We start from the raw sequence: 19,004 nt of genomic DNA on the forward strand, positions 1-19,004 counted from the left end.
GGTGAAGCCTGGGAAACCACATGGTGAAGCCTGGGAAACCATATGGTGCAGTGGGTAACACTGAGTAAATATATAGTACTCTGGGTTGCTCAAGCATGCTTGGCAACAAGGATCAACATCTAGACATCTAGCCTGCCAAGGCTGTTACTAGTGCAATCTAGATCTAACATAATTCCCCCTGAATCTGATCTACAATCTGAAGTGTCTAGAATGGTTTAGAACAAGTCCAATGGTCCACTCCATCTTTGGAATATCTAGTGATATGATAAGATAAACACATGGCACAGATAAGATAAATGTTAGATAGGGATAAGACAGTGAAATCTGTGACACAAATGAAGACCAAATTGAACAGTTCGACAACATTAATTGGGATGATGGACTCACATGGGCAAAATTTTTGGGCTCAGTTGAGAGGGACGACAGTGCCGGTGATGTCAACCTTAGTGATAGTGTTGTGTGGGCTCGGGCTCAGGCCCTAGGCTGGCCCGAGCCGAGCCCGGGATAAGGCTTTGAAGGGCTCAAGGCTCGGGCTTGCAGTTTGGAAAGCCCAAGCCTTGGGCCTGAGCCCGGGCTTCTAATATGTAATCAATGTACATCTTTTTCGGGACTGGCAGGTTACCAAAATGGTTCATTACACCGAAGTATTAATGGCCGGCTCTGAATTTAATATAAATAATTCACATGACCATAAATTTGCTGTAAATATATGCTGGCTGCTGGCCCCCACTGTTGCCAATTACTTCCAAATGGCTTTCTTTGCCAAATTCTGGCACTAAGTTCAACAGACACAAAGGAAGGTGGCTCTGGGTTCATAGAATGTACTAAAAATTTGATATTTTTACAGCCATACTTCTTTTAAAATTTTTGTACAGTAAGCCTGGGCCCAGGCCCAAGCCGTGGGCTTAGTGCCCAGAGCTTGGGCTCAGGGCTTGGGCTTGAGAATCTACAGGCCCGAGCCCGCACATCACTACTTAGTGATACCGACAATGAAGATGCAGAGGGCTCAGAAATGGAAGTTGTTGAGAGCGGCAGTGAGAGTGATGAAGAATACGATATCGAAAACATTTATCTACCGAGAACCAGAATGTTATGGGGAAAACTGAACTGTACTTGCTCAGAACGACCTGCCAACGAGAGAATACAAGAGTGTTCCCTGTCAATTCTCTATATTGATTGACGAGGGCTTGACACGTCGCCTCGGAGTTGTATCCAGTCTTCTGGTGTGCCATTTGTCGTGCTTGGTCGAGTCTTCTCCGAGATTGTTCTGCCAGGCGAGGATATCGTGAATTTGTCATTGGGATAGCATACTCAGGTGTTCAGGATGATGACCAAGCACGTTGGCAGTGCGGTCAGTGGGACAGGTGGTTGTGACGGTCACCAAGGGAGGGTCACTGGCTCAAACTGCACCAGACCTTATAGAGTGTGTGCCCAGACGTCGAGTACAAACAAAAGACAAATACTTTAATTCTCCAAAAAAGGAAATTACACAAACGTGCACACTCCAGAAGGTCTGGCTTGAGACTAAAGATTTCCATGGAAAGTAAGGGACAAGCAGGAACTGAAATAGTCAGTTATGATAGCCGAAAAGATAGATGAACGGAAAAATACAGTGTGCAAGCAAAAACCGACCTCGCGACGATAGGTTCCCGTGGGGGAGCCGCGCCAACTATTTTCGAAATAGCTATAATGGGTGTGGTTAATTGTTGAGATTACAACGTCCCTTGTTCTTGGGTTTAAGTTTTTTTTCCAAGTGTCGGCGATCGGTTCGGTTTTCCACGTGGCAAAGCAGTGCCACGAGTCTCCGCTAGCCGCAGCTTATATTAGCGTGTCTCTTGCTTCATCTGTTCACATTCCATGGCATCCTCCTCCTCAGCGTCCAATCACCTGCAGAGAATGCCTTCCAGCATTGCTGAACTAGCTCAGAAAGCCCGTAACAACCCCCTACGAGAGAATCAAAGCCTCAAATACTACCTCAAGCATGCAGAGAGTAATCGAAGGGAAGCTTTCAAGTTCGCTGAAGCGGGAGATCTAGAGTCTGCATTTATCTTCTTTGCGAGGACAGCGTCTTTGGTGTTGGAAACGCTACCCTCACACCCGGATTATAAGACGGCGTTGGATGATAACCAGAGGGCAAATCTGAATATGGTGCGTCCGTAGTTTATTCTTTCTCTCTTGTCGCGACTGACGATGATCTCTTTCCAGAATAGACAAGAGATTATTGACAACCTTGGACAGCTGAAAACACGAATCAGCGATCGTTACGAGGCGTACAGGAGAGACCATCCAGAGGCAGAAGAATCTCACCAACGAGCATTGCAAGCTCAAATCGAGTATGAAGGATCTCAGAGTATTCAGTTACCGTCCGTTCCAGATGATCGAGAACGGAAAGACAAAGCTTTGCAGGAAGTTCAGGACAGGGCAACAAAACTTAGCGACGAACTCGTCCAACTTCACATGAACGATCCCAACCTCCGTGCGAGGGCTAACATTCCATTTGCGACGGAGAAGGCTATAGAATCTGCGAGAGAGCAGCTTGGGGTCCGAGAGAAAGGCCGCCTCATTCTCAGCCATCGTCATCGAGGAATTCGGACGAAGTATTGCGGGAACGCACTACTAGGGCTCTTGCTCTCAAAAGTGCAGTCGCCGCGGCTGCTACGAAGAGTGCACCTGCTTATGTTCCTATGCCAGCCCCACCAAGGAGCTCGCCGTACTCGGTTGACTATCCAACGACGCGACACAACGCCACTGCGGCACAGACATCTCTCGGTATGCCTGTTGCATCCCCAGTTGTAAACCCTCGTCGGGGGCGACCTCCGTCGTTTGTCGGCCCGCATGTGATGCCTTTGGAGAGTCCGACGAAATTTGATACCGGAGACACGACAGATACGGAAACATCACTTGCACCGACCAGGACACCGTCTCGAAGGTGAAGAAAGTAATCTGGAACCAAGTTTGGATCACTCAGGCTGATTTTTACCTCTCCAGCACATTCTACCCACCTCCCGTCACTACCTCTACCTTCTCCTCGATGCCTCGGCCAGACAATCCAGTAAATTACCCTCAGCTCATGTCACAACACCAGAAGACTCAAGGATACGCACCATCCGATCATCCTCTCCTGTCACCGACACATAATAGTACATTTTCGATACCCCAGCCCATCAATTACCCGCACCTTCAACGCCCACCAATGACTCCTTCATATCGTTCACCATCACCGTTTGCACCACCTCGACCCCCTCTACCTACACCCGTTGTGAGCACCCCCGTTCCAACGACGGCCCCTTCCACTACCAGCAATCTCCCCGGTCTCAAAACCGTCATCCTCCCACGCTCCTGTCTTGCTCGCTTCCTCGGCATCGCTGGTGTCAACACGAGCCGGAACAGGGAAACCTGCGGGTTGTTATTGGGCCGCGAAGTGCGCGGCAAGTATGTTGTGTCGACGCTTTTGATTCCAAAGCAGCACTCGACGAGTGATACGTGTACTATGGATGAGGAGGAACTAGTCATGGAGTTTACGGAGGAGAGGGGGCTGATTACGCTTGGTTGGATTCATACGCATCCTACGCAGAGTTGTATGCTTCGTTTCTTTCTCCTTCATTTGTTTTCTCCTGCTGACACGCGGTCTTCTTATAGGCTTTATGTCTTCCGTAGACCTCCACACCCACTGCGCCTTTCAACTGATGCTACCAGAATCGTTCGCGGTCGTGTGTGCACCTAGGTCCACTCCGAATTTTGGGATCTTTAGGTTGACGGATCCGCCGGGGTTGAGTTTGATAAGTAATTGTAAGGTGAAGGAGGCGTTTCATCCGCACCCGGATCATCCGATCTATACTGTACGTTTCTCTCTCTTTTCTCTAATGAGTTGGCTTGACAGCTAATTTCTGTCTCTTTTGTAGGATGCGGATAAGGGACATGTGCAGATGAGAGATGCAGCGTTGGAGATTGTGGATTTGAGAAATTGATCTTTTTTGTGGATCTTTTATTTCACCTTCAATTCCCTATAACACTATTTATTTTACGTGCTGTACGTATCATGTACGGCCTTGATATGGTATCGCCGTTCATCTTACTATAGTTTCGTTTAGGTGTCACTTGTCACACAAGCTGTCACATCCTTCCTCCTCGTTCTCTTTAGACTCCTTCCAACCCGACCTGTGGGAAAATGCCACACTCACACTCTGACGCAGAGATCGAAGAAGGTTATCCGTCTTCCGCGTTCGATTTCTTCCCAAACTGCATTTTCCTGAGTTTCCCAGAATTACAGAACAACGTCACTTTTCAAACGTGGTCACAACTTTTCAAAGATACGCGTCTTATTCCGTACGCCAAATGTCTGTTTCTTTTGTTTCGCTATCAATTGACCCGTGTTTTTTCTTCTTTGTGCAGATAGCAACCAACAATCGACGTCGAAAAGACATCTTCACGCTGCCCAAATCCGATCAGGAATTGCTCACTTCGCTTGGGTACAAGGAAAAGTTAGATGCGGTGGATAAGGCTATATTCGCCAATGCCGAGTTTTTGAGCCAGATTATTGCGGATCCTGAGATATTTGGACATGAGGTTGGTGATGCTACGGATGGAGATGGGAATGATCTGAATCCATATCTTTCTGGTGTGTGTCTTGTTCCCTCTGGGATATATACACTGATTCGTGGTAGGGCAAAAACCTCACTCCCATAGTCATGATCACGAACACTCGTCAGCACCGCGAAAATCAAACAAGTATCGACCTAATGAAGGTGACATGGATAAAGTCGCAAGTACCCTCAAGCAGTTCGTACGTGACTGGAGTGAAGAGGTGTGTTACGCGTTTGTTTTCAAGTTTGACCTTGTGTTGATCGTCGGGGATTTGAAAGGGTAAAGAGGAACGCGAGATGTCGTACGGACCGATGAAAGAAGCCCTTTTGGCACATTTCCATGATGTTCCGGAACGTGAGAGGTATAACGCTCCCTCCTTGTTCTACCCCCATTCTGATCTCTGTTCAGGCGAAAGTTGCGCGTTCTCGTTCCGGGTGCAGGCTTAGGACGGTTAGCATACGATGTAGCAAGTCTTGGTACGTTCCATAAATGTAAACCGCCGATGGCACCCGCTAATAACCGACCCCAGGCTTTACTTGCCAAGGAAACGAATTCTCGCATTACATGCTCCTCTCTTCCTACCTCATCCTCAACAAGTAAGTAAACCCCACCACCCAGGCTTTGCTAATCCATTCCTCTTCATCAAGAACAACTCAAGCAAAATACCACACTATCTACCCTTATATCCAAACCTTTTCCAACGTTCAAAACCGGGAAACTCTCCTCCGAGCGATATCCATCCCAGACGTCGTGCCCTCTCTCCCCCGCAACTCGGATTTCTCGTTGGTTGCGGGTGATTTCGAGGAGATTTATGGGAGTGGACAGGAGTTAGACGTGAACGGGGAGGAACCGCAGTCTGGGATGTGGGATGCGGTCTTAACTTGTTTTTTCATTGATACGGTGAGTGCTTCTTTCTTACTAGTTTCCCCCCGTTACTGAGGGACGATCCAGGCGAAGAATATTGTAAACTATCTCAGGACAATACATCGGATTCTTGCTCCTAGTGGGGTATGGATTAACATGGGTGTGTGTAAATCTTACGATCCCTGTTCGCCTCTGACTGATTTTCTCAGGCCCCCTATTGTGGCATTGGGAAAACAACACCACGAACGATCCCTCTGTCGAGTTGGATCTAGAAGAAGTCAAAGAGCTCGCTCGGAAAATCGGTTTCCAGATCTCTGTCAGTTTCATCCTTATCCCTGTGCGATTTTTCTTATTCGGGGATTTATTTTAGCACGAGAGGACGATAGACGCTACGTACGTCACGAATTCAGAAGGAATGCTAGGATATACTTATCGTGCGGCTTTTTGGACTGCGACGAAACTGTAGCTGTTAGTTTGTCCAAGTCAAAACAAAGAGTTCTGTTTTACTTTGAAGAGCAATTACATGAAAACTCTGTAGAGACCTTTCACCATAACTACAACTACTCGTCGGAAGCCTCAAACTCCGACTTTCTCCTCCTGACTTCCCCTCACACTCTCATTATGATCAACTCTACGTCCACGCCCACGCCCCTTCTTCAACACCATCTTCTCCTTCCTCAGTCTCTCACTCTCCCTAATCCCAAACCCACCCCGGAACACCCCAATAACCTCCTCCAAACTCAGCCCGGCCGTCTCGGGCAAACATATCAAAACGAATGTCCATCCGAGGAGACAGAGACCTGCGTAAAATCCAAAGGCTCCAGATGGCGTGATACTGTCCATAAGCGAGAGGTAGGTTGAGCCTATCAGCAAGTTGGCAGCCCAGTTCGTGGCTGTTGAGAAAGAGGTCCCTATGCCTCGAACTGTGTGAGAGGGTAAAATTCGATTAGAACCGGTGGGTATAGTGGGGAATGTATGGCAAAGTTTTGCTTACTTTCAAGTGGGAACAGCTCCCCCTGCTGCCAAGGTACATTCCCAAGCCCAGTCGCGTAGGAAGCCACGAAGAAGATCATCGAGAACAAGACTACTCCAGACCAGGACTGTGTCACGACTCTCAGGCAGCAAAAACAAAAACGCCGCCTGCAACGCCGCTGGTACTGCACCCAAGCCGACCATCCATCTCCACCCTCCATGTACATGCGTGAATGCAGCACCGATCGCGTAGGCGATTACTTGTCCTAGAGTGATGGCGTATACGTTTAATACGACCATACGACCCCGTAGACGTGTGGGTGAAAGCTCTTGGATGTATAATGGAGCTACGCATGATGCCAGGCCTACGCCTATACCAAGGAGGAAACGGCCTCCAATCTATTGGTGGATTTGTGAGCTGAAAGAAGACAGAGCAGAAAGACATACCATACTCCAAACATCATGACAGACCGCTTGTGCAATTGCACCACCTATAAAAACGATGTCTGCGATACCAAGAACGGGTTTTCGACCTGTCCAGTCGGAAAGAACGCCCGCCACGAGGCCTCCAATGAGTGCGCCTAATGTTGTTGCTGATGTCATGAATTAGCGAAATGTTTTAGTAAATTCCGTGGATTGCGAATATATGCTTGTTCAGCTACGCACTTTCTGCCCATTTGTCAACTCGAACATTCCACCACGAAGGTCAGTACCAATCGTAACGAGTGCGTCTGATATGACTCCCGTGTCGTAACCTACAAAAAAAAAAAGAAGGATTGATTTTCGATGTCTCCTGAAAATTCATTCTTTTATGTAAAGCACAGAATATGTCTGGCAGCCAAGGGAACATAAAGATAAACGATTGCAGGTGAGAATGATAGAATCTCACCGGAGTAAAAATGACATTATGTATGTATGTACTGGGTCATGGGTTTTTCCTGGCCAGGAACTCCCCATCCTCCGAGGTGCCAATCAACCAATACAATTCGATCTAAGTATGGAACGGCGGGAAGGGAAAGAAGACATAGAGGAGTAGTAAGTGCAAGGGAAGAGAGAAAAGTCAGGGAGGTTTATTGAAACCCTGAGTGACGTGCTCACGCTGACTCGTATCAGGACGGTACTGGCTGTACCATGGCAACGCGAAAATCCTTGGGCTAAAGTTTAAACGGAACGGAAGTACCCGAGCAACGAAAAAGAACACCCTTCCAAGTTCCGAGTGGAACACCACAAATTCACCAGGAACCGACGAAAAATACGATGTGGTCTTAGGCGAGAACCGAGGTGGGCTTTCAAACAGGAGCGAATGTAAGCGAAGCTCTAATTTGAATGTAACAAGCCACAGATCAATGTGTATTCCAGCTGATAGATCAAATCCATTCGTTGGAATGTTATCCAGATGTCAAAGCGCTCGTCTTGTAGGACCACGCGCGAGCGATTCGTTCGAACTAGGACCGGAGCAGAAGCTGAGAAGTTAAAGTTAGAACGCGTGTGGTGCATATAGAACGTAACGTTCACCTCTTCAAAAACCAGGGCTTCGATCGCGAGTACGTTGGATCCAGCTAACGTTTCCATATCCATCATGTAAGAGGGCCCGAAGGTTCAAAGGCGGTGCAGTGTGAGAGGGAGGGAAGAAGACAAGAGGTCCATGGTGTCGCCAGAATGAGAGTGGCCGCTGTGTTGGGTTTCACGGGAAAGCCATGTTGCCAGAATGGTTTCGGTTTTGCGGAGTTGAGCCTAGTTGAGCCTCGCAAAGCTAGGTATAGAGTGCTTCTCGACTTGCTGTTCGCGGAAACATTCGAAGATAAGAAGTCGTGGTTCAGCCTCCAAGGTTACATAAAAATTCAGACAACCTACAAAGTAAAAGTAACTAATCCATGCATAGCATTCAACCCGTTCAAGACCATCCAAATAAGTCGTAGATTACGCAAATTCTTCCTCTAAAGACGCGGGAGACAGAAACCGACCTTGTTAGCGACACGCGTAAGTGACCCACAAGCTGTTCACAAACCAACTGTGCAGCTAAGGATGATCATAGGATCCGCCCATTCTTATTCCGTACTCAATCAAAACGATAGCGGCGTTGAAATGATCTACTCACCGATGCAACGAGATGACATGCAAAGAAGTAATTGCATGTGCAGTGGGGTCACTGGGCCTGCCAAATGGATAACGGTTCTGAGACCATATTTTTGAAGATTTTGGCGTCGAAGGGGTGAGATGAATGAGTTGATAATTTATGCGCTGAGGTTGAGAACAAGAACACACATGAGCGAGGTGGATGTCGTCGAATGGAATATCGAGGTCATCGTTGTGCACAGCGAGCGGAGTTTGAAACTTACCACTAAACTCCCATCGGCGATGGCTTCAGCACCTTCAAGTCCTGGCTCGAGCCCAGAAAACGTACAGGACAAGCTACCAGAAGCTCAGGAGAAATCTTCGGGTTCAACTTCAGGGAAAGAGGAACAGCTCGCCAACGACACCAAGGAACGTACTACCGACAGCTCTGGTTCCAGCCCTGCACCATCCTTCGCAGCACCAGCTTCAAGCTCTACGCCATGGCAAGCCATATATTCACCAGAGTATAATGCGTACTACTTTTACAATTCCGAGACGCAACAGACGACGTGGGAGAATCCTCTCGTTCCTTCATCGTCCACGCCGACCGACCCCTCATCGTCAGCTTCTACGGAATATTCGATAACCAATGCGGAGCCCTCTTCCTCTTCTTCCATTTGCTCTACCTCCAGTCCTGCATCTTCGTACAACGCATTGGAAGCTGCCGCCATTGCACAAGGCATTGACCCTTCTCTTGCTTACCTCGATCCTTCACTAGTCGCCACTGGTCCAGGGGCAGGGATATCTACGGCTCGGTTCAATGCTAGAACAGGCCAATTCGCGCGTGCCGACGCGAGGGATCCGTCACATTTGTCCGAATATGAGAGGATGAAGAGGATGAGCGAATTCTACTTTGACGTAAATGCTTGGGAGAAGCAGAAAATTGAGGATCAAGATGAAGAAGATGAAGCAGGTGGTGGTAAGAAAAGAAAAAGGCCCAGTAAGAAGGATGTGGTGAGTGGTTTTTCGTTCTCTTCCTTTGGTGGAACTGATGCTGTCTTGTCTCTAGGAGCGATTTAAGGAGCAGAAGAGACTCAAAAAGATCGCGAAGACAGCCTGGCTCAGGACGTGAACTATCTAGTGCTCTTCTCCTCTTTACCATGTATCCATAAATACCACTTCCATAACGAAGATAATCTTTTTTCAAAAACCCTCCTGCTCCTCACTCGCTCTAATCCAACGGTCAAAAAACAGGCTACCGAATAATGGGAACACTCGAGCTATTAAAATGCCTGTCCAGGAGGTATCCTCGTCGGTAACATGTCAGTATGTTTTATGTTTGATTCGATCCCAGAGCCTGCTTTTGTTACGTGAACAACGGCAAGTCGAAATGATATCTATTAGGCCTTCATCACTCCTGTTGTAACGAACTTCAATCTCGGACAATCTCGTGGCGTACGCGTCGACCGTCGGTCCACAAGGGCTGCCAGTGTCGCCGGACGTTGTAGGCTCCCTGTTCCATCAAATAAGTTGGGGAAATTTAGTGTTTCGTGTTGGTTTCGTGGACTGTAGAATGGACTGTAAAAGCGGGTGGCGCGTGGATGGGCACCCATCAAGCACCCATGGTGGTAATCAGATACAGTCTACAAGTGCACTTTAGTCTTTGTACATAGTAGCATCCAGAATATTTTACATATGTAATTGAAATCAATATTTCAATGCTCGAACCACATTATCCTTTGACCGAGTACTGGACGGTCCTGACGATCCCGGACTGGAAATGAAAATCCTAAGTAGTCAGTTGCATGCATTGCTGGGACAGCTGGTAGGCGCTGGTTTGCTTATGGGTGGCCTGTGTCCTATAGGCTATCACTGACGAGCTGGCAAAGGGGCACTTTTAAATGACCGCCACGGGCGCCATCCATTCATGGTAACGGCGTTCAATTTCTTCCTTCCTTTCCACCATCTGCTACCGTACTCTTCAAAGTCCTCTCCGGACAGTCCACTCATTTTCCCCTATATATTTGTGGCTTGAATGGCACACCTACGTGCAATTCGTTTGACCCTCTATGGTAAGTATCTAGCATTTACCTTCACTGAACGACACTTGAAAAATCGCACAGGGTTTATGCTTGCTTTTGGTATAATTCAGACTGCACTTGCAGCAGCATTGGCGATCTATAGTGGCGTCTATCAGTGGGATTACAAAAACATTAAACCACTTTGTGCGTTCGCTGTTTTTTAAGTTCATGGCCCCTTTTTCACATCTGCCTTCGATCAACAGTTGCATTTTCTACGGCTACGTCGATCTTTGCTCTGCTTGCCTGGATATGGATTAGTGTTTTGTACGTGCTCTGACTTTCTTGTCTACCGAGATTAAGAACTCAACCGCATGAGTAATCCAGAACTTCTTACAACAACAAGACTGGAACCGCCCACGTCCTCACGACCGCATTTCCACATTTTCTTTCTGTTACTTTGATGTCGACCATCTGGCTTGGTATGTCGTTTGACATGCACCCCTTTGGACCACAGCTCACCCGATATCTCTCTAAGCTTTCGGGATCATGATTCTGACCGGGACGAAGACCGTCTGCGACTTGGCTCGTGAAGAACCGAATGGAGATTTCCCTGGGCTATGTATCTTGACGGTCACGACTGGAACGGTCACGATGGTTCTTTGGCTACTCGGTGAGTAACAACGTCCAGTATTGACCAAATTGTGAACTTAATATCTTATCAGCTACCGGTGCAGCTTTCGCTGTACATTGGACCATTCGAAAATCTGGCGACCGTTGGTGCAAAATTTTTTCTCAAGACGGCGATCTACGGCCAGATGAACGTGTTTACGGACCCATGCCTCGGAAAACCGCCCTTCGTACCACCCTTTATTGTACGTCTTCTAGGATCCAAAGCTCTTCAGCATGCCCCAAATTGACTGATGTCCTTGCCAGCTCTGATTTTATTCTTTGCAATCTGCGAAGATGTTATCGGACCAATGTTTGGAGCTGCTTTCTTCTTTGCCCCTCGAACAACGTTTGGTGCGTTGTGCAATGTTGCTGATTCACTGTTTTCTAACGCCTCACTCATCAGCTATATTCAAATTCGTCGCTGCTCTCATTTCATTGTTGACCTGGATATGGGTAGCTGTTTTGTACGTGCAACCCCTCGGCGTTTCGTGGCATCCTGATCAATCGATCTTCTAGGCTGTCTTACAACCGACGGCCCTCATCAAATCGTGGCATTACCAAAGCCGCAGCGCATTTCTACTCTTTACTGGTCTTGTGCATACTGTGGCTGGGTATGTTACATCGTTATTCTCCAACCGCGATTTCATTTTCTGAAATTCATACTGCAGCTGTTGGAATCATGTTCAGCACAGAGGCCCACTATCAATGCACTGTCATTCCAGAGATGGTGTCTCGATACGAGGACGTAAACGTACATCTAGACACCCCTACAATCTATTGTTCCGCCACTATCCCAAGCCTTGTTCTGTCGCTCCTGTTGTTCGCCTTGAGTGAGTTCCCGTCGCTTTTTCCCGTTCATCCCTCGTTCATCGACTAACACGGTTACTTTCATCCCTCAGCTGGCGGTGCAGCCTTCTTTGTTTACCACACGACGCGGCAAGCAGGGGCCAGCTTGATTGACAGCAATGTCGCACAATTCGACGGCGAGCTTCCTGAAGCTGGAGAACAGCGTGGAATGGTGGCTGCAACTACAGGTGCAACTGGTGGTTCTCAGGTCTCGGTCGTGGTTTAATTGGTAAATTAGGAGCGTGTACATCTTTAATCCATCTTCGGGACAATCTCGTGTATGGGTTTTCTTATCATTTGGAAACACTTCCACATGGCTATGAATACTGAACGTTCGTCACATCGTCAAGTTATTTCTATTGACTTTTTACTACGCACGCCGCATTAGTAGCGAAATCATTGATTACATGTGGTTTCAGAATTACGCCCTTCGCCACTCTAGATCGAGTACAAGCCTGGTCTATGCATGGTTTATGGCCAGGGACTCGGAGGAGAGGCATGTTCCCATTTTATGGTGCTCTACCGGAAAGGCCCTGGGTATAAGACGGTTGAGTCACAACTGAAACTCTTCGAATTGATTGATTCACTGTTGACCATGATCGTGATATACATGGCACGATCGGTACGTATCTGTCATGACGCTGTCCCTTCTTAGTCCTCACCCGCCTTGCCCAGTTGCCAGGGGAGAAGAGAGGGAAAGTCCCTATTTTGAGTCTTCTTCTGGGACTGGGAGTAAGGACGTCCAGTTTCATTCCATCATATCCTTATGGATGAAGTGAGTCAGATTCGATTTACTCAGATATCGGAACCCTTGCAAGGTGCTCACTTGTTCAAATACTACAGGGTGAGTACTTTCACAATCACGACCAACCATCATGGTTGGTCAATCTCGGAAGCTCAGGTCCCCAGTGCCCAAGTACGGAACGAATATATAAATCACTCCGATCGCATCATGAATGATGGAACTAAAATTCCTGATATAACTTGGTAGTTTTACACCTTATACTCTTCCATGCAGCGGAAATACGTCAAAGGGCGGGAGCTAGAGAACTAATTTTGGATGAGGCTTTTCCACAGACTCGGGATCTTTCCCCACTGTCTTCAGAGGCCGTAGCGCGAGAAATTAGAATACGACTCAAGTCAAATATCTATCTCTCGGTTTCAGCCTATAGATCTTGCCTCCTCCCCCCCCATTACGGCTAAATATCCCCGGACGGCGCCGATACAGCTGGACCCTTCCTACTAGGATACCTCCTCAACTATGGACTGCACGGTGTTCTTATAGTCAGTAAAGCGCTAAACTGCGGACGGCTGGGCGGCAGCGCCTGTCCTGCCGAAACAGGCTTCTAAGGAATTTTAGGACAATTGGGGTTTATAAAGTAAGTACTTACAGCGCTGTAAAAGGGAATGAAAGAAGTTCGGCCGCCGATGTAAATGTTTAGATAAGATATTCCCACATTAACTTTTTGGGTTGCGTTTTTTTTTACCGTCACTCGAGACACTAGACGTAGGTTTTATATTGTTTTCTTTTATGGTGACTTTTACCAGCGATCAAAAATTCTCGTTGAATGAGATGAAGGAATTAAAAATTCGAGACTCGGGGTAACAAGCTTCCGTATTACTCACCAGCTCGGGCTTCAATAACACTCACGTGGTTCCGAGCTCACCTATTTAAGAACTCCAATATAACCGATGACTCCGACCGTTAGTACGATCAAGACTCTCAACCCCAGCGATCTTGACCATGCCCGTCGTATCTTCAGCGCAAAGTTTTGCTCAATTCGATTACGTCGTTGTCGGAGGTGGGCTAACAGGCCTTGTTGTCGCCACGAGGTTCGTCAAATCGAGGGACGCTGATGTTTACGAAAACTAAAACTCTTGTTGCCAGGCTTAGTGAAGACCCTGATGTTACTGTTGGAGTTCTTGAAGCCGGCCCTCAGCCTACTGATAACGATCCAATCATCGACATCCCCGGTAGCTCGTTGTTATTCTCTCGATGCACTGCACGATGCTGATATCCCGATACCTACATAGCCATGATAGGCCGAGCAGTCGGAGACCCCAATTACGACTGGCTGACAATGTCGACTTCGCAGCCTAGAGCCAACGATAGGCCGATATTGATCCCAAGGGGGAAAGGTATTGGAGGGTCAAGTATGGTATGTTCTAGGTGTCCCTGATTAATGACTGGTTATTTGATCAATACTTGCCAGATCAACTATCTATACATGATCCGCCCTACCAAAGAAGAGTTCGACCGGATTGAAGAGCTGGGAAACAAGGGCTGGAACTGGGAGTCCATACTGAATTACATGAAGAAAGTATATATATCTCCTCATGCAGTTCTTCCCCTTTTGTTCTCAACGTCACGTTTCAGAGCGAAGACCTTACGCCCACATCTCTCTCGGTCGACGACCAACAGAAGTACGCGATCAACACGAACCATGATGTCCATGGAACCACCGGCCCTCTTCAAAAAACCCTTGGCGTGGTTTTCAGCGAGTTTCACGCCGATGTGGTCGAATCAGCCACGCATCTGGGTTTACCGAAAAATTTGGATGCGGTGTGTTTCTGCGTCCACCTCGCAGTCTTGGGATTTACTCACATACCTCTGTAGAATGCCGGTGACCTTGCTGGAATCTCTACCGGTTTTGCTAGTATCGATCCTAAAACTGCAAAACGATCATCCGCTTATTCGGCGTATTATGCTCCCAATGCTGACAGGAAGAATCTACTTATCCTCCCGAATGCAATGGTTCACAAGGTATGATGCTATCCATACGATTGGTTTCTTGGTTTTTGGTGACCGAAGATTTCCTCAGGTCGTGATCTCTGCCGAACCGAGCTCGAACCTCAAACGCGCTACTGCAGTGGAATTTTCACATGATGGCACCGTTAGTATAGTCCAGGCACGCAGGGAAGTGGTCCTTTCGGCGGGTACGTTCTTTTCGTTTCTTTCTTCGCTTTTCTGAAAAATTCCATACAGGCGCTCTTGGTAGTTCTCGCATTTTAGAACTCTCTGGAATCGGGAACTCCTCTATACTCTCTCGTCTCGGCATCCCCGCTCATGTTGATCTACCTGGTGTTGGGGAAAACTTGCGTAAGTCTCTTTTCTCCTTCTTTCATATATCGCCAGAACACCAATCACCCATATCCATTGACAGAGGATCACATCATGGTGTTCGCCATTGCGGAGACGGAGAAGTACGATACCCTAGATATGTTGGCCGACTCGGAAGTGTTGAAAGTCCATCAGCGTCTTTAGTAAGCACTGCGTCGTTCACCTTAACACACTATCCAATTCAAATACAGTGCTGAAAAGAAAGGACTTCTTGCGGCCGTACCCGCACCTGCATATGTCTATGTACCAGCCACCAAGCTGGGAGATGGAAACGATGTGTCAAGGTGGCACAGGCAGTTGAGTGAGCCTGAGAAGATGGTTCACCCCGAGACCCCAGAGAGCGTAAAGAAGGGGATTGTGAAGCAATATGAAGTTCTGAGAAGAGTTTGGAAGGAGGATAGAACCGTTCAGGGGGAGTACGTGTCGCCGCTTCTTCGGTTTTCCAACCTGTTTATGTTTCACGTAGACTCGCGATGTTAACCGGCCACCTGCCAACCCCACTCCACACTGCTTTGACGGGTCGAAGGTACCTCACCACTGCTTCATTCCTCGCCCAACCACTGTCTCGTGGATACGTACATATCGCATCAGCAGACCCTAGCGCTCAACCTGAAGTCAACCCCCGTTACTTATCGGTCGAATCAGACTTTGAGATGTTAGTGGGGTTGTTCAAACTCGCTACGAAGCTGTATACGTTACCGCCGCTTTCAAATCATATTAAGGAGATGGTGATGCCTCAACTACCAGAGGAGAAAGAGAAGGTTGACGAGGCATATAGAGAGTATGTTAGGAATGCGGTGGGTTTGCTTTGTAGTTTGTTCGTCGCAATGAAACGCTGACATATCTTGTCATCTAGTGTCTGTCTGGAATCCACCCTATTGGATCTGCGTCAATGATGCTGAGAGAACTGGGAGGTGTCGTGGATGAGAATTTGGTAGTGTATGGAACATCAAATTTGAGGGTGGCAGATTTGTCTATCCTTCCGATTGTGAGTTGGTCGTTTTTTGCGAACGTTTTTCGATGACCCCTACTCATGTTCTTTCTTTACCACTAGCAACTGTCCACCCATCCGCAGGCTACCGCTTATGCGATTGGAGAAAAGGTATGTTTCTTATCTTTCTCGAGGCCGTGGTGAAATTTGTTGAGTTCCGTATGAACTTTCAGGCTGCGGATATCATTAAGGAATCTCGACGATAGAACAGACAATTGGTGGAAATTCTTGTTGTGCTGAAGGGAGTGGCTCTGTGGTTGGCGAATTTTGCGCTACTCGTCTTACTCGTGTGCAGAATGTCGTCGAGTACTCGGGAGCGTGAGATTCACAGTATCACGAACACGCATATTCTTTTCTCACTTTTTCTCGTTCGAGGCACGTTGAGGGTGTGCTCAGACAAAGGCTTCTCTCATTTTATCGTTCGCAGTTCTATTAAAACAAGTCCGGCGACTAAAACCACTACCCAGTTTACCAACTCGTCAGTGACGGGCTGTGACAGGAGTCGGATTAACCTCTACCTCTACGGGAAGATGGTCCACATGTGATTTTTGGGACCTCGTTTGATCGTTACCAGCGTCAACCTCAGTCTCCCGTTTGATCCCGACACTGAGCTGCGAACGATGCGTCTGCAAATCGAAAGTAGTTTCCGTTCGTCGACCCAGACCACTCAGTGAGTCCAAACCCAGACCGTTCAAAGTGATTATCCCCTCCCCTCCCGCCATTGACGACTCCTGCCCTCGCCCACCGACAATTTTAACTCTACTATTGAGTATCACCATCATCGAATTCGAGTATAACTTGGCCAGTATTAGAGCGGGAGCCATGTGGTAAGGTAAATCGGGAAAGACTTGGAAGAGGATCAGGTCGACTGTGGCTACGGTGGCTACAAGGAATAGCGTTAATATGTCAGACACTGATCTTAGGACTCTTTAGCAAAGAACCTGAGGTTACTCGCCTGTCAAACTCCCAGTCTCCATAGTCAATCGAATGATACGCTTCAGAATATTTCTCGTGCTTTGAATTGTCGTGCCATATCTGGACAACTACGACGCGGTGCACGATAAGAATAGGGAAGGGATCGAAGGGACCTTTGAATACCCGGAACGGGAACATTGGGATGGCAAACGTACAATGTAAGTCATCGAAACTGCTATGATAATATCGCATGCTGCGCTTCCTCCTAGCCAAAACTAGTATCAGAAGCTTCAATGAGATCTCGACTGGCGCAAATAGAATGGAAATGGACCTTACAGATACCCCGACGGCATTTTTGGCTTGAGATTCTGTAATCGAGTTTATGACGATAGCCACCTGTGTCGTTTTCAAAGCACCCCCGAGTTGCGCGAGTGCGAACTGTGTAGAAAGGAACTCAGTAGGGCCTAACGAATGACAACGAGATCAGGGGCTCGTACTCACGAGCATAATAGCTGCCGTGATCAGTTTCGACTTGGACAACACATAGATTCTGTGAGCAAAGAACGTTTGCACCACAAACGCAACTGAAAATCCAGTCGATTTCTTTAGTCATAATACGGTTCCCAAAGAAGATATGATATAGGACGTACCTAGCCCGTCGACTAGACAAACGTCCAACCAGGTCAAGTTCCTCTTGAAGTTAATCACCCCTGGTTCTCCAAACCCAAATACAAAATTTTGAAACGCGTCCCAGGTGATGATGACAGTCTGCATCGTCTCCACGATATACAAGCCGTAGACCACGATTTGGATCCTGATGCGGTCATTCGGAAAGGCGTTGTAATATATGTACGTTTGGACTGTTAGGACACCATACAGTCCATAATTGAGGAAGTATCCCAGGAGGAAGGGACCAGCGGTTTTTGTAACATGCGACGATGGTATTGGAGACATAGTGAGCTAAACTTGACTCACTTGACTCACTACCGTAGGAGAGGGGGTAAAATTCATTATTCTTGCCCGCGGGGCAGGATGTTTTATACTTTTTCTCGAATCTCAAAAGGGCAAGGTATTGAGACATTGAGCGGGACGGGGGGCGTTAATTTCAAATTCAAATAAAGAGAGTAAATAAGGAAAGTATTGATAGGAGCGTGGAACATACCATTTTAGTAGGGGTTTGCTTCCTATCTTTCAAAAATATCAGACATATGCATTTGTTGTAAAGAGAGGGGTTGCATTGGTACAATCGAAAGATCTCAACTGACTGTCGTAAAGAGAGGGAGATTTGTTTCAGTCTACGAAATCCATATCTATTGGTGTTACAGACCTAACCACAAATCAATGGAGCTGGAATGAGAATGGCTGCCCATCGAGGAAAAGTCTCGCTTGTGAGAGCTCAGTGGTTCCTAATAACTTCCTATTGACGCCTACCTGCATCCATGAGCGGCCGCCGGCGACAGACATGAAAATCTTTAGCAAAATAAGGGAAAAGTTCGAACACCCACAGATAAGGTTTGACCGACTACTTCCATTGCACTGGTGCCCTTCCAATATCTTAATCATCCGCGACCTCCTGGTAACGGACGAGAATTGGAGGCAGTTGGTCGACGGTGGCACCAGATGAATGCTTGGCATCCGATCTAATGAAATTTACGAATACCATCCTCAAATATCCCAAGAAGAGCGAAGAATTCCATGTCCCTGTTCAATCAACCGCAACCGAAATGAGACCAGCTGCACCAGGTGCAGTGACCATTTCGCGTTAGTCCCATGCTTCGGCAAGCTCGTTGTCATTGTCAAATTGACGTTGATATTCAAGCCGACCCCTGCTTCTCGCGTTGCATGCGAGCGGAAGATGAAGAAGGCAGCGCCGAAGATGAAAAGTGACCGTGTTAGTGTACGCGGTGGACTAACCAAAACTAGATAATAGAACTCACCCAGGAGAATAGTGGGAATGATTGAACAA

General features: G+C 47.4%; 9 protein-coding genes across 9 annotated transcripts; 6 read left to right on the forward strand and 3 right to left on the reverse strand.

The window, feature by feature from the left end:
- Positions 1 to 1,857: 1,857 nt before the first annotated feature.
- On the forward strand, positions 1,858 to 2,796 carry E1B28_006736 (uncharacterized protein; the record flags this gene model as incomplete). Its single annotated transcript, XM_043151430.1, has 2 exons — positions 1,858 to 2,148; positions 2,206 to 2,796. The coding sequence occupies 2 exons, from the start codon at positions 1,858 to 1,860 to the stop codon at positions 2,794 to 2,796; spliced, it is 882 nt and encodes a 293-aa protein (XP_043012525.1).
- A 44-nt stretch (positions 2,797 to 2,840) lies between these two features.
- Positions 2,841 to 3,968, forward strand: E1B28_006737 (uncharacterized protein; the record flags this gene model as incomplete). The annotated part of the gene is made up of 4 exons (XM_043151431.1): positions 2,841 to 2,929; positions 2,989 to 3,578; positions 3,640 to 3,839; positions 3,903 to 3,968. The coding sequence occupies 4 exons, from the start codon at positions 2,841 to 2,843 to the stop codon at positions 3,966 to 3,968; spliced, it is 945 nt and encodes a 314-aa protein (XP_043012526.1).
- A 200-nt stretch (positions 3,969 to 4,168) lies between these two features.
- Positions 4,169 to 5,914, forward strand: E1B28_006738 (uncharacterized protein; the record flags this gene model as incomplete). The annotated part of the gene is made up of 11 exons (XM_043151432.1): positions 4,169 to 4,205; positions 4,271 to 4,326; positions 4,393 to 4,618; positions 4,665 to 4,804; positions 4,863 to 4,945; positions 4,993 to 5,060; positions 5,114 to 5,180; positions 5,232 to 5,484; positions 5,536 to 5,608; positions 5,658 to 5,764; positions 5,819 to 5,914. The coding sequence occupies 11 exons, from the start codon at positions 4,169 to 4,171 to the stop codon at positions 5,912 to 5,914; spliced, it is 1,206 nt and encodes a 401-aa protein (XP_043012527.1).
- Positions 5,915 to 6,024: 110 nt separating this feature from the next.
- E1B28_006739 (uncharacterized protein) lies at positions 6,025 to 6,291 on the reverse strand (the record flags this gene model as incomplete). Its single annotated transcript, XM_043151433.1, has 1 exon — positions 6,025 to 6,291. The coding sequence occupies one exon, from the start codon at positions 6,289 to 6,291 to the stop codon at positions 6,025 to 6,027; it is 267 nt and encodes an 88-aa protein (XP_043012528.1).
- Positions 6,292 to 6,444: 153 nt separating this feature from the next.
- On the reverse strand, positions 6,445 to 7,023 carry E1B28_006740 (uncharacterized protein; the record flags this gene model as incomplete). The annotated part of the gene is made up of 2 exons (XM_043151434.1): positions 6,445 to 6,819; positions 6,868 to 7,023. The coding sequence occupies 2 exons, from the start codon at positions 7,021 to 7,023 to the stop codon at positions 6,445 to 6,447; spliced, it is 531 nt and encodes a 176-aa protein (XP_043012529.1).
- A 1,729-nt stretch (positions 7,024 to 8,752) lies between these two features.
- On the forward strand, positions 8,753 to 9,688 carry E1B28_006741 (uncharacterized protein). Its single transcript, XM_043151435.1, has 2 exons — positions 8,753 to 9,489; positions 9,545 to 9,688. The coding sequence occupies exons 1-2, from the start codon at positions 8,779 to 8,781 to the stop codon at positions 9,605 to 9,607; spliced, it is 774 nt and encodes a 257-aa protein (XP_043012530.1). The 5' UTR covers positions 8,753 to 8,778; the 3' UTR covers positions 9,608 to 9,688.
- A 626-nt stretch (positions 9,689 to 10,314) lies between these two features.
- E1B28_006742 (uncharacterized protein) lies at positions 10,315 to 12,446 on the forward strand. The gene is made up of 11 exons (XM_043151436.1): positions 10,315 to 10,547; positions 10,599 to 10,700; positions 10,760 to 10,820; positions 10,881 to 10,975; positions 11,032 to 11,166; positions 11,219 to 11,368; positions 11,430 to 11,516; positions 11,569 to 11,629; positions 11,682 to 11,776; positions 11,834 to 11,995; positions 12,065 to 12,446. Exons 1-11 carry the CDS (start codon positions 10,511 to 10,513, stop codon positions 12,235 to 12,237), a joined length of 1,158 nt encoding a protein of 385 aa, XP_043012531.1. The 5' UTR covers positions 10,315 to 10,510; the 3' UTR covers positions 12,238 to 12,446.
- A 1,265-nt stretch (positions 12,447 to 13,711) lies between these two features.
- On the forward strand, positions 13,712 to 18,038 carry E1B28_006743 (uncharacterized protein). The gene is made up of 15 exons (XM_043151437.1): positions 13,712 to 13,844; positions 13,900 to 13,985; positions 14,046 to 14,170; positions 14,225 to 14,332; positions 14,389 to 14,574; positions 14,629 to 14,775; positions 14,834 to 14,948; positions 14,998 to 15,111; positions 15,176 to 15,275; positions 15,324 to 15,548; positions 15,599 to 15,929; positions 15,989 to 16,120; positions 16,187 to 16,234; positions 16,297 to 17,590; positions 17,648 to 18,038. Exons 1-14 carry the CDS (start codon positions 13,756 to 13,758, stop codon positions 16,327 to 16,329), a joined length of 1,839 nt encoding a protein of 612 aa, XP_043012532.1. The 5' UTR covers positions 13,712 to 13,755; the 3' UTR covers positions 16,330 to 17,590; positions 17,648 to 18,038.
- Positions 16,603 to 17,992, reverse strand: E1B28_006744 (uncharacterized protein; the record flags this gene model as incomplete). The annotated part of the gene is made up of 4 exons (XM_043151438.1): positions 16,603 to 17,006; positions 17,065 to 17,476; positions 17,540 to 17,622; positions 17,689 to 17,992. The coding sequence occupies 4 exons, from the start codon at positions 17,990 to 17,992 to the stop codon at positions 16,603 to 16,605; spliced, it is 1,203 nt and encodes a 400-aa protein (XP_043012533.1).
- Positions 18,039 to 19,004: the final 966 nt, after the last annotated feature.

This window comes from Marasmius oreades, chromosome 3 (genome assembly GCF_018924745.1).
Source record: "Marasmius oreades isolate 03SP1 chromosome 3, whole genome shotgun sequence".
Taxonomy (NCBI): domain Eukaryota; kingdom Fungi; phylum Basidiomycota; class Agaricomycetes; order Agaricales; family Marasmiaceae; genus Marasmius; species Marasmius oreades.

Bases quoted from the DNA above. Each gene is read 5' to 3' on its own strand.
- E1B28_006741 (XM_043151435.1), top strand. From the start codon at position 8,779: ATGGCTTCAGCACCTTCAAGTCCTGGCTCGAGCCCAGAAAACGTACAG. The intron at 9,490-9,544 runs GTGAGTGGTTTT...TCTTGTCTCTAG, and splicing joins GGCCCAGTAAGAAGGATGTG to GAGCGATTTAAGGAGCAGAA.
- E1B28_006743 (XM_043151437.1), top strand. From the start codon at position 13,756: ATGCCCGTCGTATCTTCAGCGCAAAGTTTTGCTCAATTCGATTACGTC. The intron at 13,845-13,899 runs GTTCGTCAAATC...TCTTGTTGCCAG, and splicing joins GGCCTTGTTGTCGCCACGAG to GCTTAGTGAAGACCCTGATG. The intron at 15,276-15,323 runs GTAAGCACTGCG...ATTCAAATACAG, and splicing joins AAAGTCCATCAGCGTCTTTA to TGCTGAAAAGAAAGGACTTC.
- E1B28_006742 (XM_043151436.1), top strand. From the start codon at position 10,511: ATGGCACACCTACGTGCAATTCGTTTGACCCTCTATG. The intron at 11,167-11,218 runs GTGAGTAACAAC...ATATCTTATCAG, and splicing joins GATGGTTCTTTGGCTACTCG to CTACCGGTGCAGCTTTCGCT. The intron at 11,517-11,568 runs GTGCGTTGTGCA...CTCACTCATCAG, and splicing joins TGCCCCTCGAACAACGTTTG to CTATATTCAAATTCGTCGCT.